Genomic DNA, 16,689 nt, shown 5'->3' on the forward strand with positions numbered 1-16,689 from the left:
AAATCCGTTTTTCTCACAGAGCAGTGAGTGAGTGGAATAATTTTTCCTTAGGGGTAGCAAGTGCATCTAGTGTAAATGAATTTAAGGAAAGGTATAATAGCTGGTATGGATGATTTATAGCCTCCGTCGATGAGTCTCTGACTCCCTGGATGTCTCAGATAATAATAATAATCACTAACTACCTATCTACAATTATCCTCCGAATCAATCTGTTACCTGTGAAGACTCAAACATTATCAGATCTTATATTTCTATCTTCTAAGGCATTTTGTACTGTATCAATCCACCTATATCTTGGTCTTACTCTACATCTTTTTCCTTCCAACCAGGCAAAGAGCACTTGTTTTGTTCATCTTTCATCTCCCATTCTGTTTAAATGACCATACTACCAGAGATTAGCTCTTCTAATGCACTCCTGGATCCTAACAATGTCAAGTTCTTTCCTAATATTTTCAATGTTTAATATGATATTGCATACATGTCATCTGTTCACATCCCTAATCTTTCTCAGGACTCTCATATCTGTGGTCTCTGGTCAAATGTTACATTTCTTACCCAGCTCTCAGATCCATAAGTTAAAATACAGCTAATTGAGTGTTTTGACTAATTTCTCTCTTATTCCATATAAACTTATTTAGTTGACTTCCTGGCATACTAGTTTTGTTGATTCTGTTGTCTATTACCATCTTCATTAAAATTTGGGCCTAAGTAGCTGAAATGTTTTGCTTATTCTATGGGTTCTCCATTAAAAATGCAGTTGATATTTTCAATGCTTCTGCCTATTTTCATTGTGTTTGTCTTGTTATTGCTGACCTTCATACCATATTTATTGCAATAGTTATTCAATTTAGTCAAGAAATCTTGCAGACTTGTACCGGATTTATTTAGAAGTATAACATCTACATAAAGTAAAGAGCTGAGATTAACATCTCCAATTTTGATACCAGGTTTAATACTACTTTTCTTCATAATATGATCCATATAGATAATGAATAACAGAGAGGAAAATGCACATCTTCATCTGACACATTAAACAATCTCCCTGTACTTCCCTCAATTCTGACTTACAACCCAAATAAGGACTAAGTATTGCTTGATATAATGCCCCACTGACACCATATAACTGTAGAGTTTTGAATAGCTTTTCTCTTTGAACCCTGTCATATGCCTTTTGCAGAACTACAGAACTTAAATACAGATCTCTGTTATATTCCCACGATTTCTCAACTATTTGTCGTAAAGTGAAAATCTGATCCTGTCAGCTGTTTCTCAAGTATACTTGCATAAATCTTATCAGGAATCTTCAGTAGGGATATACCTCTGTAATTCTCAAATTGTTTTATTTCCTCTTTTGTATATGGGTACTATGAGAGCTGTACTCCAATCAATCATCTGGAATTCATTCCTTTGTCCAGGCCTTCTGAAGTATGAGTGCAGAAACTGCAAGACTTTTATTACCTCCATACTTGAGTATTTATGGTTGAATACCATCTACTGTGGCTGCTTTTCTGCATTTCAAGCTTTTTCTACTTCAAGTATGGATTTGTATTCCTGTCTGCATGCCTGGTCAGTGTTTTTTTACCACTGTGCTGTCACTGCTTGTTTCATTTAGCAATTTGTTTGAAGTAATTACTCCATACATCAAGGATGTCTTTTTTTCCAGTTTTCATGTCACCTTTGTCATCTCTAATTCCTTTTACAGCACTCTTTCCTCCATTTCTGAGCTTCTTCAATAGCCTCCAGAATATCTTGCCACTGTAAAATAATTTAATATTTTTTTACAGTGGCAAATTTTTACATTAATTATTTTATCAATTAAATCTCACAATTCTTGTTCGGCTTCATGTTTGAAAAATTTGCTAATTTTGTTATTTACTTATATGTTATGTTTTCCCCCTTGTCTAATCTTAATCCTTGGTAGTACTCCAAACTTATGGCTGCTACTAACATATTGCTAGAGTGTGCGAAACTCGAATAACAAAGAAAGTGCCTCGGGCTAAAGCTAAATTCTTTGTTAGATTACTAGTGCTCAATCTGATTGAAAATTTTGGAAATTTATTTGTTTAAGCTGTGCCACCAAAATTTACAGGATAAGAGAATTTTCTTTATCCAAGATTAAAACACTCAGTATGGTACACAATCCTTAATTCTCTATCTTATTCCCATACTATAATCATGTATGTTTCTCACTTTGCAATTGTGACTATATCAAAATACATATGCATAGGTTCTGTTTATGAGCAGTGCATTGAATTTAATGATCAGTTATTTGTTTGACAAGAAAATAATTTATTCATTACTAAGAAAAAGAGATATACAATTGTCATTCAATAAATTCAACTGAGTCTAGCATATAGGGTCTATAAAGCAACTCTATATAATATATATACTCCTGTCCCTTAACTAATCTTGAGCCTTTCAGGGACCACATGCCTAGAAACTTACCCCTTAAAACTTTAGCTTATTTTAGATCATCATCACATAAAACTCAGGTTCAGGAATTATCTATTAACATCAGATTCTAGTATTACACTCTGTAATTTAGCTATGATCTCTAGCACAGAGTAATCGATCTCATCTAATTGTATAGTTCCTAAAGTCCTGCATTACTACATAAAGTACAATTCCAGTTAATTTTCATTCACCGTCACAAAATTTACTAATTTTCTTCCTACTAGACAAATGGAAAGTTCTTACTTGGTAATGAAGTCAGGATCTCTCTGGCTTTTACTTGCGAACATCCTTTGAATTCCTGTGGCTCGTAATTTCACATCAATTTTTTCCTAGACAAGTTTCATTTTGCTGCTACGTTCCTCTGGCCTTTGTTTCTCAGGTCTGGGAATACGGTCATGATTCATTGCTTATGATCCTTGCAAAGCTCAGCTGCCGTTGTACGACCTTGTGTTTTCCACATAATCCTTCGGGTTACGTTGACTTCATTGCTGTACGGAGTCCTAAATCTCACGTCGGAATTCTACTTGACCACATAACTGCACTTGGACACTCCACTCCTGACCATACTGGAACATCGACTCTCCAGAAACAACAGGAAAAAAGTCCCTTTTCAGCGTCATAAACCTCTATATATCCGGCTCCGATGATCTTCCTGCACTTACATCATCGTCCACTCGGCACCTCGATACTCTGCACCCAATACTGTTGCTTGTCATTGCATTTCCACAGGAAACCCCTACGCAACGTTGACCTTTGCGTTCATGTTAGCCTCCGGTCACTAATTAATCCTCTTATTTTGTCTGGAACTTAAGCTTGACCTTGGTATACTTATGCATAATTCACCACATGTACAATTTCTATTTTTCTCATACAAAACACTAGATAATACAATATTCAAAATTTAAAGGAAAAGACATTAATGTTATTTCATTTACACTCAATTTCTCTTATTAACAGACAAGTATTTTAGCGGGATTTTTGATACTTGTTAAATCTGAATGATAGGTATTATATTACTATAATTCCTTCTATTCAAGATTCATCGGAAGACTTTGGTAAGGATATTTATTTTCTATGTTCTTACCAAAGTCGGAAGACTTTGGTAAGAACATAGAAAATAAATATCCTTACCAAAGTCTTCCGATGACTTGTTTAGCTAGTTTTACAGTGTTTAGCTTTTTTACATTTGTTTCTATATTCTCTGAGAGCACAAGCTGACTGATTGGCCAGGAACGCTCGATATGCTTTTTCTTTTCCTTCACTAACTCTTCAACTTCCTGTGTTATAGACCAGTACTTCCCAAACTGTGGGCAGCTGCCCCCTTGGGGGCCATAGGTTTTGTTGAGGAGGGGCCATGAAATAATGAAAACAAATTTAAAATCTTTTAAGACTAAGTAGATTTTTCTATCTTAAAAGAAACGTATTTAATTTTTATTATTTATTATTTCTTTTTTTATTATTTTTTATATTTTAATGGGGAAAAAATCACACATTGGTGCTGCTTCACAAATTTTGCTTCCTGTGTATTTCGCACTTAATGAATATTAGTAAATATATTCATATAAGTTTCATTTCAAAGCAGAAATCTAAGAATTGCAGTTTCAAATATTTCACCTGATACTGTTGTAACAGTGTTGAAACACATCTATCACATTAAATTGTTACTAAACTTTTTTTGTTTTTAATTCTTTTCTTATTACTAATCGTTTTATGTTCTTGTACTGCAAATGTACGATAAAAATATATCTATCTATATAAAAATATGAGATAATGTGCCATGTCAAATATGTATATAAGATGCTAAAAATGTAATATTTGCATTTGATTTTTGCAATATTCGCTGTGTATGTTTTGTATTGAATATAAATACAATAAATATTACGATTTTTTTTCGAGAGGGAACATGAAATATTTTAATTTTTCCAAAGGGGGTCCTGACATCCAGAAGTTTGGGAAGCACTGTTATAGGCAACCTCACCACATGCCTCTCTGGCTGAATCAATCTTTTTTTCAGGACTTGCCAATGAACCTCCAAGGTTTGGTTCCTGTTCTCAAACTCTTTCATTTTTTCTTAATGTTTGTGTATTTTAGTCTACAGTTCACATCTGAGAACTGCTTAACTTTTATTCGCTTTAAAACTTTCTTACATGTTCTTCTTTTCCATATGAAATTCAATTTTATCCTCCTCAAGGCTAAATGGTGATCCCAATTTCAAATCCTCTGTACACTCTACTGTCCTACACCAAGGAGAAAACATCACTATCAAAAATAACATAGTCAGTGAGACTTTTCTTATTCCTTGCCTCTTCTCTCCATGTGACTTTGTGCACATTTTTATGTTGGAATTGTATTAGTAATAACCAGTCTATGCCTTGAGTAGAAATCCAACAGGTATTTTCTATTATTATAGCTTAGCTCTTTTCTCCAAATTTTCCCAAAATATTTTTGTATGTTTGACAATCATTTCCTACTCTGCCATTTAGATCCCCAACAAGGACCAACTTTTCATTTTTCATTGTGTCAGTTGCTTTCTCTAAAGCATCAAAATATTCCTCCACTTCTACCTTAGTAGAACCTTCTGTGAGACCACAGGCACAAATAAGTCTCATTGTTCAGTTCCCCGTTCTGATATTTGCCCACATCATTACTTGATACTGTTTACCATTCAAGAAGATTAGCCTCGTATTTTGTGTTGAATACTATGGCTACTCCTTCTTTTCCTTGATTGTCATTGCCTGAAAATAACATTTTGTATTTATTGCTCAGAAAGAGTGACACCACATTATGATGTAAATAAAGTTTTTAAAAAAATAAGCAATTAAAAATGATATTAAGATTGTGGAATACTGATTATGAAGACAGACTGAGATTTGTAGACTGCACGCACTAGCAAACAGGAGAAAGAGGGGTGATATGACTGAGACTTACAAACTTCTGAAAGGATTATACAGGATTTCAATTGATGGAATTTTTCAATTTATGGAGGGTGCTGAAAGGACAAGAATTCATCCTTGGAAGCTGAGAATGAAGGCTTCCAAGAAGTGTGTTAAGGCTAGATTTTTCTCTTTGAGGGTGGTACGTGATTGGAATTGATTGCCTTTGGATGTTGTGATTGCAAGCAGTGTGAATGAATTCAAGAATAAGTATGATAGCTGGTGCGTGTAGTATGTGGCCTCTCTCGATGAGTCTCTGACTCCCTGGAGGTCTCTCTTAATAATAATAATAAAACTTGACAAGTTTAGTAAGTTGTGACACATCCTCAGGAGTACTGGTATAGACTTCTGTTGTGTAAAATAGAAATGTTTTACACAACAAAAGTCTATTAACAATTAATTGCATATATTAAAATGTTTTGATAACTTCATAACTTATTGAGTTGAAGTTATTAAAACATCTAATATGTGTAATCAGGAAAATCAGAACTGTATGGCAGACTCAGGAAGTTAGAGGCAGTCAAGGAAAAGAAGAAAGCGTATCGAAAGTTCTTGGCAAGTAAATCAGCTTATGCTCTTATAATAGAGAGAAAAATATAAGAAAGTGAGCATTGTGTAAAATTAGTTAAACAAAAGTCATGGAAAGACTTTGGTAAGAACATGGAAAATAAATACCAGGAAGGTGGCAAAATATTCTGGAGGCTATTGAAAAAGCTTAGAAATTGAAGAGAGAATACCGTAAAAGGAATTAATAATGATCAAGGCGACATGAAAACTGAAGATGGACATTCTAGATGCCCAGAGTAATTACTTTGAAAGACTGCTAAAAGAAACAAGAAGTGTCAAAGCAGTGGTAGAGCTGTCCCAGCAGGAATTCATATCCATACTTGAAGTAGAAAAAGTCATCAAAATCTGAAATGTGGAAAGGTAGAATTGTACAAGTATACAAGATTGGTACAAGTATACTTGAGAAACAGCTAACAAAAAATTGTGGAAGGGAAGCATGGTAAAGAACAAGCTGGATTCAAGAAAAATAGAGGTTGTCAGGATCTCATTTTCATTTTAAGATAAATAGTTGAGAAATCCTGAAAAATAACAAGGATTTGTATTAAAGTTTCACAGATCTAGAAAAGGCACATGACAGGGTGCCAAGAGCAAAGCTTTTCAAAACTCTACAATTATATGGTGTAAATGGGACATTATATCAAGCAGTGCATAGTCTCCATTTAAGCCGTATGTCAGCAGTTAGAACTGGAGGAGATACAAGAAGATGGCTTAGGTCAAATCAGGTGTGCAACAAGAGTGCACATTATCTCAACTGTTATTCATTCATTATGAAGGAAAGCAATATTAAATCTGATATCAAAATTGGTGATGTTAATTTTCGCTCTTCACTTTATGCAGATGATTTTATACTTCTGCATAAATCCAGTGCAAGATTCTCTGAGTAAATTGAATAACTGTTGTAATAAATTTAGTATGAAAATCGGCAATAAAAAGACAAAGACAATGAAAATAGGCAGAAATATTGAAAACATCAACTGTATCCTGAAGTGAACCTATAGAACAAGTCAAACATTTCAGCTATTCAGGCACAATTTTTAGTGAAGATAGACAACAGAATTAGTAAAGCTGGTATGGAAGGTATTCAAACCAATTTTAACTTATGGCTCTGAGAGCTGGGTTAGAAATAAAACACTTGATCAAAGACTGAAGACCTCTGATTTGAGAGTTCTGAGAAGGATTAGTGGAGCAAACAGATGGCATCCATGGTAGTATCATATTAAAAAATGAGGATATCAGAAAAGAACTTGCCATTGTCAGCATTCAGGAATGTGTCAGTAGAGCTAATCTCAATCACTTAAATAGAATGGAAGAGGAAAGATTAGAAAACACTTGGCAAAACAAGTGTTCTTTGTCAGGTTGACAAGATAAAGACCAAGATGCAGATGGATTGATACAGTAAAAAGTGCCTTAAAAGACAGAAATATAAAATCTGATAAAGAACTGGAATCTTGACAGATAACAAATTTATTTGGAGGAAAATTGTTGATCGGAAGTTGGTAATGGAAGTTGGTAAATTTTTCATATAGTACTATCATAATTATCCTGTACACCCTATTAGGGTACATATCAAGAATTTGATGATGATGACTTACAAACTACAAATAAATTTGTAGCTTGTAAGTCCAGCTTTTTGGATAGTAATCCTCTTAGTCACCAAATATGAAATTTTGTGAAGAGAAAAAGAAAGAAACATAGATACAGAAGCCACAAACTGCATGCCTGGCCATCGACAGTAACAAAACAAATTATGCATTTGTTCTTCTATTGCCATCTTCAGGAAAACTTAGAAAGTGCATAATTTGTAATCTTCAGGATGTAAAGTTATATTAAATGCTAACACAATGGCAAAAATAACTTTATACCTTGAAGATGCTATACCTGGAAAATGTTCTCTCACACCATACTGCTTTCATAAAATGGCATGTTTAACACTACAAGGCCTATAATATTGAAGGTGTAAGTGGAGCATCCTGAACTTTACTTAGCTAAAATCAGCAACACAAAGACAATGTTTGAATTCACTATATACATGCTTCTCTAGACCAAAAGGAGGAAACAATTTTTTTAAAAAAAAGAAAAAGTTGAGATAGTGTTGATGACCAGAATTACATGTCAAAAACCTTTATTTTAGTGTTACACGGTGATCAGCATTCATTTTTGAAATTATGGATTCTACAACCGTGTTAAAATAACTCTTTTTATTATCCCAATGTTTTGATCTTCATATCAAGATCATCATCTGGAGCATACATAAATATACAAGACAAGCTGCATTACATTTCAAACTGTAAGCTAGAGAAACAATGATTTGATCACATGTTACTCGCTGGCATGACCTCTAGTGAAAAAAATAAAAATAAATTACATCAAGCTAGATTTAATTTATGATTACATGAATAAACATTCTTGCTTACAGTTGGTTTTCCTTCCACCAACAGTGATGTCCTATTTCTATTATTACAACATGAATAAACATTCTTTCTTATAGATTTTTTCTTTAACAGTGATGTCCTATTTTTTAGTATTAAAGCTGTTATTTTAGATTTAGGATCCTGGATTTTCTACAGTCCTGTTTATAGTTGTTCTTAGAGAGGAAGGATTCGTGGGACGAATATATGCCTTCCATATGCATGGGATTTTTACACCATCATTATTGTTTAGATTGGGGTGGTTGATAACGATCTCACAAGCTTCCTTAAATTTGCGTTCATAGCATGTTTTGGTGTGATGTAGACAACTAGTGCTTTTCCAGTTAATTCTATGTAAGGTGTTCAAGGGCATGATCAGAAAGGCCAGCTTCACCATAATTATTATATTTGATGTGTCGTTTACGTTCTTTTTGTCTGATTGGAATTGTGCATCCTGTTTCTCCTATGTATGGTATGTTGCAGGTGCAGTAAAAGCAGTATACTCCAGGGTGGGCCAGCGGAGGGAATGGGTCTTTGAATGAGTTGAGTAAGCTTTTTAATTTTGCAGGCGGTTTAAAGGTGGCTTTGAGGTTGTATTTTTGTAGTACTCTGTTTATTTTGTCTGATGTCCCTTTAATGGATACAGCCAAAACACTATTAACAAAATTCTCTACAAGATCTCAATAAAAACAAAGACAAACCAGACTACAGTAAAACTATAACCATTCCCTACATTTAAAGGGACATCAGACAAAATAAACAGATATACAATTATACAATCTCAAAGCCACCTTTAAACTTCCTGCAAAATTAAAAAGCTTACTCAACTCATTCAAAGACCCATTCCCTCTGCTGGCCCACCCTGGAGTATACCACTTTTACTGCACCCGCAACATACCATACATAGGAGAAACAGGACGCACAATTCTAATCAGACAAAAAGAACATAAACAACACATCAAATATAATAATTATGGTGAAGCTGGCCTTTCTGATCATGCCCTTGAACACCTTACATAGAATTAACTGGAAAAGTACTAGTTGTCTACAAAACATGCTATGAACGCAAATTTAAGGAAGCTTGTGAGATCGTTATCAACCACCCCAATCTAAACAATAATGATGGTGTAAAAATCCCATACATATGGAAGGCATATATTCGTCCCACGAATCCTTCCTCTCTAAGAACTATAAACAGGACTGTAGAAAATCCAGGATCCTAAATCTAAAATAACAGCTTTAATACTAAAAAATAGGACATCACTGTTAAAGAAAAAAATCTAAGAAAGAATGTTTATTCATGTTGTAATTTATAATTTTTTTTTAATCAAAAATAACAATTGTAATAATAGAAATAGGACATCACTGTTAGTGGAAAGAAAACCATCTGTAAGCAAGAATGTTTATTCATGTAATCATAAATTAAATCTAGCTTGATATAATTTATTTTTATTCACTAGGGGTCATGCCAGTGAGTAGCATGTGATCAAATCATTGTTTCTCTAGCTTACAGTTTGAAATGTAACACAGCTTGTCTTGTATATTTATGTATGCTCCAAACGATGATCTTGATATGAAGATTGAAACGTTAGGATAATAAAAAGAATTATTTTAACACAGTTGTAGAATCCATAATTTCAAAAATGAATACATGTCAAAAACATTATGCCTCACACATATATTCATTCAAGTGCAGCCATTCAATGCTGAATCATTCCAAAGAGAATGTACATTCATGACATATGCACTGTAACTTAAATGATAAAAAAAAATTCTCAATGCTCTTATACTAGATGTGTACAGAAATTTATTAAAAAAAAAAAAAAGTACAATAATAGGAAAACAACACAGATTCAAACAAGAGAAACAATCAACAAAGATGTGTACCTTTATCTTGAACAATAAACTTTGTTGTCACTAATGGTGGTACCTGTCCTCTTGTGTTGGTGTGAAATTCACCGGTATGAAGTTTCTTATCATCCTCAATCACTTGAATCTAACAAAACAGAAAATTCAAAATGTAGAAACATTATGAATATTAAAAAATAACTTTAAGTAATATAAGGGAATTAAAAATTCATAAAAATTAACTTGGGGAGCAGTCATGGTAGCTTCCTGGTCTTATGTGTTAACAATCATAGTTTATACTTGCATATTGCTAAATATGACCTAGAAAAAGTCGCGTTATTTCAAAGAGTGTTGATAAGACACTGCAAATACACTCAGGACTATTAAAGGTAAATGACAAATTTTAGAAACAGATGGTGCTAAGAAAACAGCTAAAAAGGAATGGTGTAAGATGATTTTTTTTTTTTTTTTTTTTTGAAACATGACCAACTAAGACTATGATGGGCCATGTCAACAGTTAAATAAAACAATGACATTAAGCTAAAAGTGTATTCATGAAAAAATACAAATAGTGTAAAATGTTTATGAATTAATAATAATAATAAAACTTAATTATTTGTATTAAAAATCTTCCTAAGTACAAATTGTTAAAGGCACTAAAATAATGAGCGTTCTCCTGGAAAAAATGAAGGCAATCAGTGATAATGTGTGATAGTTAAAGCAGAACCACAATAATACCCACTCTATGGGATGGAGTATGTAAGATGACTATAATCTATTGCAGAGCTGAGCTGAGTGAGAATGACTTCCTCTATACAAATGCTTAACATACTTGACTAACAGTTTAACTTCAGGTTTAATCTGGTACAGCTTAGTTATTCTCTCTATTCACAATGTTAGCCACCTATAGCAGCACATTAGTACTGAGAATGAGCTAAGGTCTTTCTATTTTTTTTTTTTTTTTTTTATTAAATTTATATATATTTTTATATAATCCAAAAACCTGTGACCAAACAAATGTAAAGGGATAATATCACTCTTTTGTATTCTTGTTTTTCTTTGTTCATTTAGTGATCCTTGGAAGCTGTTTTGTTTTGTTTTTTTTATCAACAGTTTTCTTTTTTTGTTTTTTTTTTGTTATATCCACCATTTGGCAGGATGAAAATGAGGTATTCTAATTTTCAATTTCTTTTTTCCACACTGCTAGATATCTTGTATACCCTGTCTTGGAGGTTCGTACAATGCCAATTTTTCATGATGAATGGTGATGGGACTTTGTAATTCATCTGAACAACATTTATCCATGAATTAACTACACAATGGAATTAGAAACTAACTGGTCTCTATTCTTCTTATACAACTGAAGTTTTCCATGTAAAAAGAGTGGAGATCATGCAGAAGTGATCAATTTCCCATAAGTTATTATCATTTTCCCACTTATAATAGTGGGAAGAGAAAGAGAAAATGATTGTTATCTCAAGCCAAACTTAGCAAATTTAGTTTATAAGGCTTCATGTTGGAGGTTTAATGGAATATTATAGACAATGAGAAAGGATTAAAACAAATTTTAATGCCTCCAATATTTCATCTATTATCAGAGATCCCTCTTTACATCCTAGGCCACCTGCAACTGCCCATAGAGGGTGCACCACCTAGATAGTACTTTAGTTTCACTCACTGTTGTATTGTATTTGTGTATGTTGTTACAAAAAGAATTTTGTTGCCACAAGGTGCTTTGACCTTATTAAATAAAATCTCAGGATGAGAGATAGATGTAGAAAGTTTTTTTTTAACTTGGGTATATTATGTATTCAAAGGATTAAAAACCAAGTTTCTATAAAATTACTTGGTATCTTGAATACATAATATATACAAGTTAAAAAATTTTCTTCATCTATCTCTCATCCTGAGATTTTATTTAATAAGGTTAAAGCATCTTGTGGCAACTTGTTTAGGTAAAATTATAAGCTCTGCATTACTTCAACCTTAGCATTGTCAGGTCAAGCTCCCGATGACAAGACCTCAATAAAGGTCAAAACCGGTTGGAAGCCTGGGTGATGAATGGTAATGCTGTAGCCCGTGAAGTTTTAACTGAGGCTCGGCTGTTGCTGTCACCCAGGGATCGCGTGGTGGGGTATGAATGGCAATGCTGTAGCCTGTGAAATTAACTGAAGCACGGCTGTTGCTGTTACCCTTCCAGATGAGCAAATGAGCGTTTCTGAGTTTCTCTCATTATTCGGTGATCCAGGGGATTTTACGAGTTTTTGGAAAGGTATCCCCACACTTAAAGGGAAACCAGTATGGGTAGTGACCATTGCCTTTAATGCATAGCATCATACGTCTCCGCAAGGGGATGTGCTTTACATTAAGGGGAAACTAAGGAAAGTGATCAGAACTTAATCCACCTTTACCACAAGTTGCCTCAGACTTGCACTACATGCAGGCGCAAACTTGACTTATCTGTTTGCTCACTTGGAAAATAGGATTAAAAACCAAGTTTATATAAAATTACTTGGTATCTTAAATACATAATACAAGGTGTCCCAAAATTCATGCAAGATTTAAATTTAGCGCCATTTGTGCAGTAAAGTGTTGCCAACGAGGAAAAAAAGATAGCGTGACAGCTGACACTTCAGGGTTATTACAAATGGAGTGCTACAGGAAAGAACAATGCATTTTCATTGTTGAGCAAAATTTTAAAAATAATGAAGGTTTGGCAGCTACAGTTCGCAATTTTCGTATAAAATATGGTCGGAATAGTGATTTATCTTCATCAACTGTGAAAAGATTAATTAAAAAATTCAAGGAAACTGGATCAATTAGTGATCTTATACACTCTGGCCGTCCTTCAATAAGTCGTTCAACAGAAAACATCGAAGCAGTTCGTGAGAGCGTTGCTGAGAGTCCAGGAACATCAATTCGGCACCGTGGTCTTGAATTGGGCATTTCGAGAAGCTCTCTACAGCGTATTCTCACAAAAGATTTGCATCTTTATGCTTACAAAGTTCAATTGACTCAAGAACTGAAGCCTACTTGAGCACACACACAGCGAAGAGAGTTTGTTGAATGGATTATGGAACAACAACAAGTGGATGCTTATTTTTTGAACAAAATCATTTTCAGCGATGAGGCTCATTTTCATCTTGATGGCTACGTTAATTGACAAAATTGTTGCATTTGGGGTTCAGAAAACCAACGAGTGATTGTTGAGAAACAAATGCATCCACAATGTGTCACTGTTTGGTGCGGATTTTGGGCTGGAGGCATCATTGGTCCATTCTTCTTCGAAAATGCGACTGGTAAGGCAATAACAGTTAATGGTGCTCACTATCGCGACATGATAATCCAGTTTTTTGTGCCTAAATTGCAAGATATGGATGTGGACGACATGTGGTTTCAACAAGACTGTGCCACATGTCATACACCCCGAGAAACAATATAATTACTGCATGAGTCATTTCCTGGTTGTGTAATTTCCTGTTTGGGTGATCAGAATTGGCTGCCAAGATCATGTGACTTAACGTCGTTGGACTTTTATCTTTGGGGTTTTTTGAAGTCTAAGGTTTATGCCAACAAGCCCACGACCACCCACGCCTTGAAGGAGGAAATTGGGCATTGTATCAACGAAATTCAGCCACATTTATGTAAAAACGGTCATGGAAAATTTCGACAAAAGAGTGCGTATGTGCCAGCAAAGCCGTGGAGGCCATTTACCCGATATGCTATTCCATGCATAAACCTATACTGTATACTTTATGAATCAATAAGAAATTACAATTTTTAATTAAAAACCTGTGTTTTCTATCAAAATTACTTCTTGCATGAATTTTGGGACATCATGTATATCATCATCAAATTCCTGACATGTTCCCTCAAGGGGTGTACAGGATATGATAGTACTACATGAAAAATTTACATCATTCCTAACTTCCTATCTATAATTTTCCTCCAAATCAGTTTGTTACTTGTCAAGATTCCAACATTACCAGATCTTATATTTCTATCATCTAAGGCACTTTGTACTGTATCAATCTGCCCATATCTTGTTCTTCCTCTAGGTCGTTTTCCTGCCAACCTGGCAGAGAACACTTGTTTTCCTAATCTTTCCTCGCTCATTCTGTTTAAGTGACCATACCACCTGAGATTAGCTCTGCTAATGCATTCCTGGATACTGACAATGCCAATTACTTTCCTAATATCCTCGTTTTTAATATGATATTGCCATTGATGCCATCTGTTCACGCCTCTAATCTTTCTCAGGACTCTCATATCTGCGGTCTCTAGTCTTTGGTCAAGTGTTTTACTTCTGATCTAGCTCTCAGATCCATAAGTTAAAACTGGTTTGAACACTGTCTTGTATACAGCTAATTTAGTGTTCTGACTAATTTTTCTCTTATTCCATATGAATTTATTCAATTGACTTCCTACCATACCAGCTTTGTTGATTCTGTTGTCTATTTCCATATTTAATTTACCAGACTAAAAATCGTGCCTAATAGCTGAAATGTTTTACTTCTTCCACAGGTTCCCCATTCACAACACAGTTGACATTTTCAACAATTCTACCTATTTTCGTTGTCTTTGTCTTTTTATTGCTGACCTTCATACCATATCTATAACAACGGTTATTCAATTCCGACAGGGAATCTTGCAAACTTGTAGCAGATTTATTTAAAAGTATAACATCGTCCGCATAAAGCAAAGAGCTGACATTAACATCTCCAATTCTGATATCATGTTTAATACCACTTTCCTTCATAATGTGATTTATACAGATAATGAATAACAGAGGGGATAATGTACATCCTTGTCTCACACCAGATTTAACATTAAACCATCTTCCTGTACTTCTTTCAATTATAACTGCTGACTTACAACTCAAATAAAGACTAAATATTGCTTGATATAATGCCCCATTGACACCATATAACTGTAGCGTATTGAATAGCTTCTCTCGTGGCACCTTGTCATATGCCTTTTCCAGATCGACAAAACTTAAATACAGATCTTTGTTATATTCCCATGCTTTCTCAACTATTTGTCGTAAAGTGAAGATCTCATCCTGACAGCCTCTATTTGGCCTGAATCCAGCTTATTCTTCACCAAGCTTTTCTTCCACAATTCTTGTCAACCGTTTCTCAAGTATACTTGCATAGATCTTGCCAGGAACACTCAGTAGTGAAATACCTCTGCAATTCTTACATTCAGTTTTATTCCCCTTTTTATATATGGGTGCTATGAGAGTTCTAGTCCAATCATTGGGAATTCGTCCCTCTGTCCAGGCATTCTGAACTATGCAGTGCAGCCACTGTCGGAATTTTATACCACCATACTGCAGCATTTCTGGTCGAATATCATCTACTTCTGCTGCCTTTCCACATTTCAAGCCTTTGATGGTTTTTCTACTTCAAGTATGGATATGTATTCCTAATTATATGCCTGTTGAGTGTTTTTTTTTTTACAACTGTGCTATCACTGCTTGCTTCATTTAGCAATTTTTTGAAGTAATTACTCCATACTTCAAGGATATCTTTTTCTTCCATTTTCATGTCACCTTTATCATCTCTAACTCCTTTTACAGCACTCTTCCTCCATTCCTAAGCTTCTTCAACAACCTCCAGAATATTTTGCCACCTTCTTGATATTTGTTTTCTATGTTCTTGCCAAAGTTACCATGACTTTTGTTTAGCTAATATTACACAGTGTTTAGCTTTCTTACATTTGTCTCTGTATTCTCTAAGAGCACAAGCTGACTTATTTGCCAGGAACTTTTGATATGCTTTCTTCTTTTCCTTCACTGCCTCTAACTTCCTATCTCTATGTCCACCATAGAGTTCTGATTTTTCTATCCTTGCAGACAACCTCACCACATGCCTCTCTGGCTGAATCAATCATGGCTTTCTTCAAGGCTTGCCACTGAATCTCCAAGGTTTGGTTCCTGTTCTCAAACTCTTTCATTTTTTCTTCAATAATCTTTGTGTATTTTAGTCTACAGTTCACATTTGAGAGCTGCTCAACTTTTATTTGCTTTAAAACTTTCTTACATGTTCTTCTTTTCCATATGAAATTATAATTTTATCCTGCTCAAAACTAACTAGTGACCGCTTCCAATTTCAAATCCTCTGAACACTCTGGTGTCCTGCACCAGGGAGAAAACAACACTATCACCAATAACATAGTCAATGAGACTTTTCTTTTTCCTTGTCTCTTCTCTCCATATGAATTTGTGCACATTTTTATGTTGGAACATGGTGTTAATAATAACCAGTCCATGTCCTGAGCAGAAATCCAACAGGTATTTGCCATTATTATTAGCTTTGCTCTTTTCTCCAAATATTCGCAAAATATTTTTGTATGTCTGACGATCATTTCCTACTCTGCTATTTAGATCCCCAACAAGGAACAACTTTTCGTTTTTCATTGTGTCAGTTGCTTTCTCTAAAGCTTCAAAAAATTCATCCACTTCTACCTTAGTAGAA

The 16,689-nt window shown here is 34.4% G+C and overlaps 1 protein-coding gene across 1 annotated transcript in view; it reads right to left on the reverse strand.

Annotated features, from left to right (window-relative positions):
• Sec24CD (COPII coat complex component secretory 24CD) overlaps positions 1 to 16,689 on the reverse strand; it is a 400,801-nt gene that overhangs the window by 294,529 nt on the left and 89,583 nt on the right. The window contains exon 5 of the mRNA XM_090409481.1: positions 10,250 to 10,358. Coding sequence (XP_090265607.1) covers positions 10,250 to 10,358 — 109 coding nt within the window. The remainder of the gene's footprint in view (positions 1 to 10,249; positions 10,359 to 16,689) is intronic.

The sequence above is a fragment of the Typopeltis vanoorti genome, chromosome 19 (genome assembly GCF_054136105.1).
Source record: "Typopeltis vanoorti isolate ZY-2024b chromosome 19, IOZ_Tvanoo_1.0, whole genome shotgun sequence".
Taxonomy (NCBI): domain Eukaryota; kingdom Metazoa; phylum Arthropoda; class Arachnida; order Uropygi; family Thelyphonidae; genus Typopeltis; species Typopeltis vanoorti.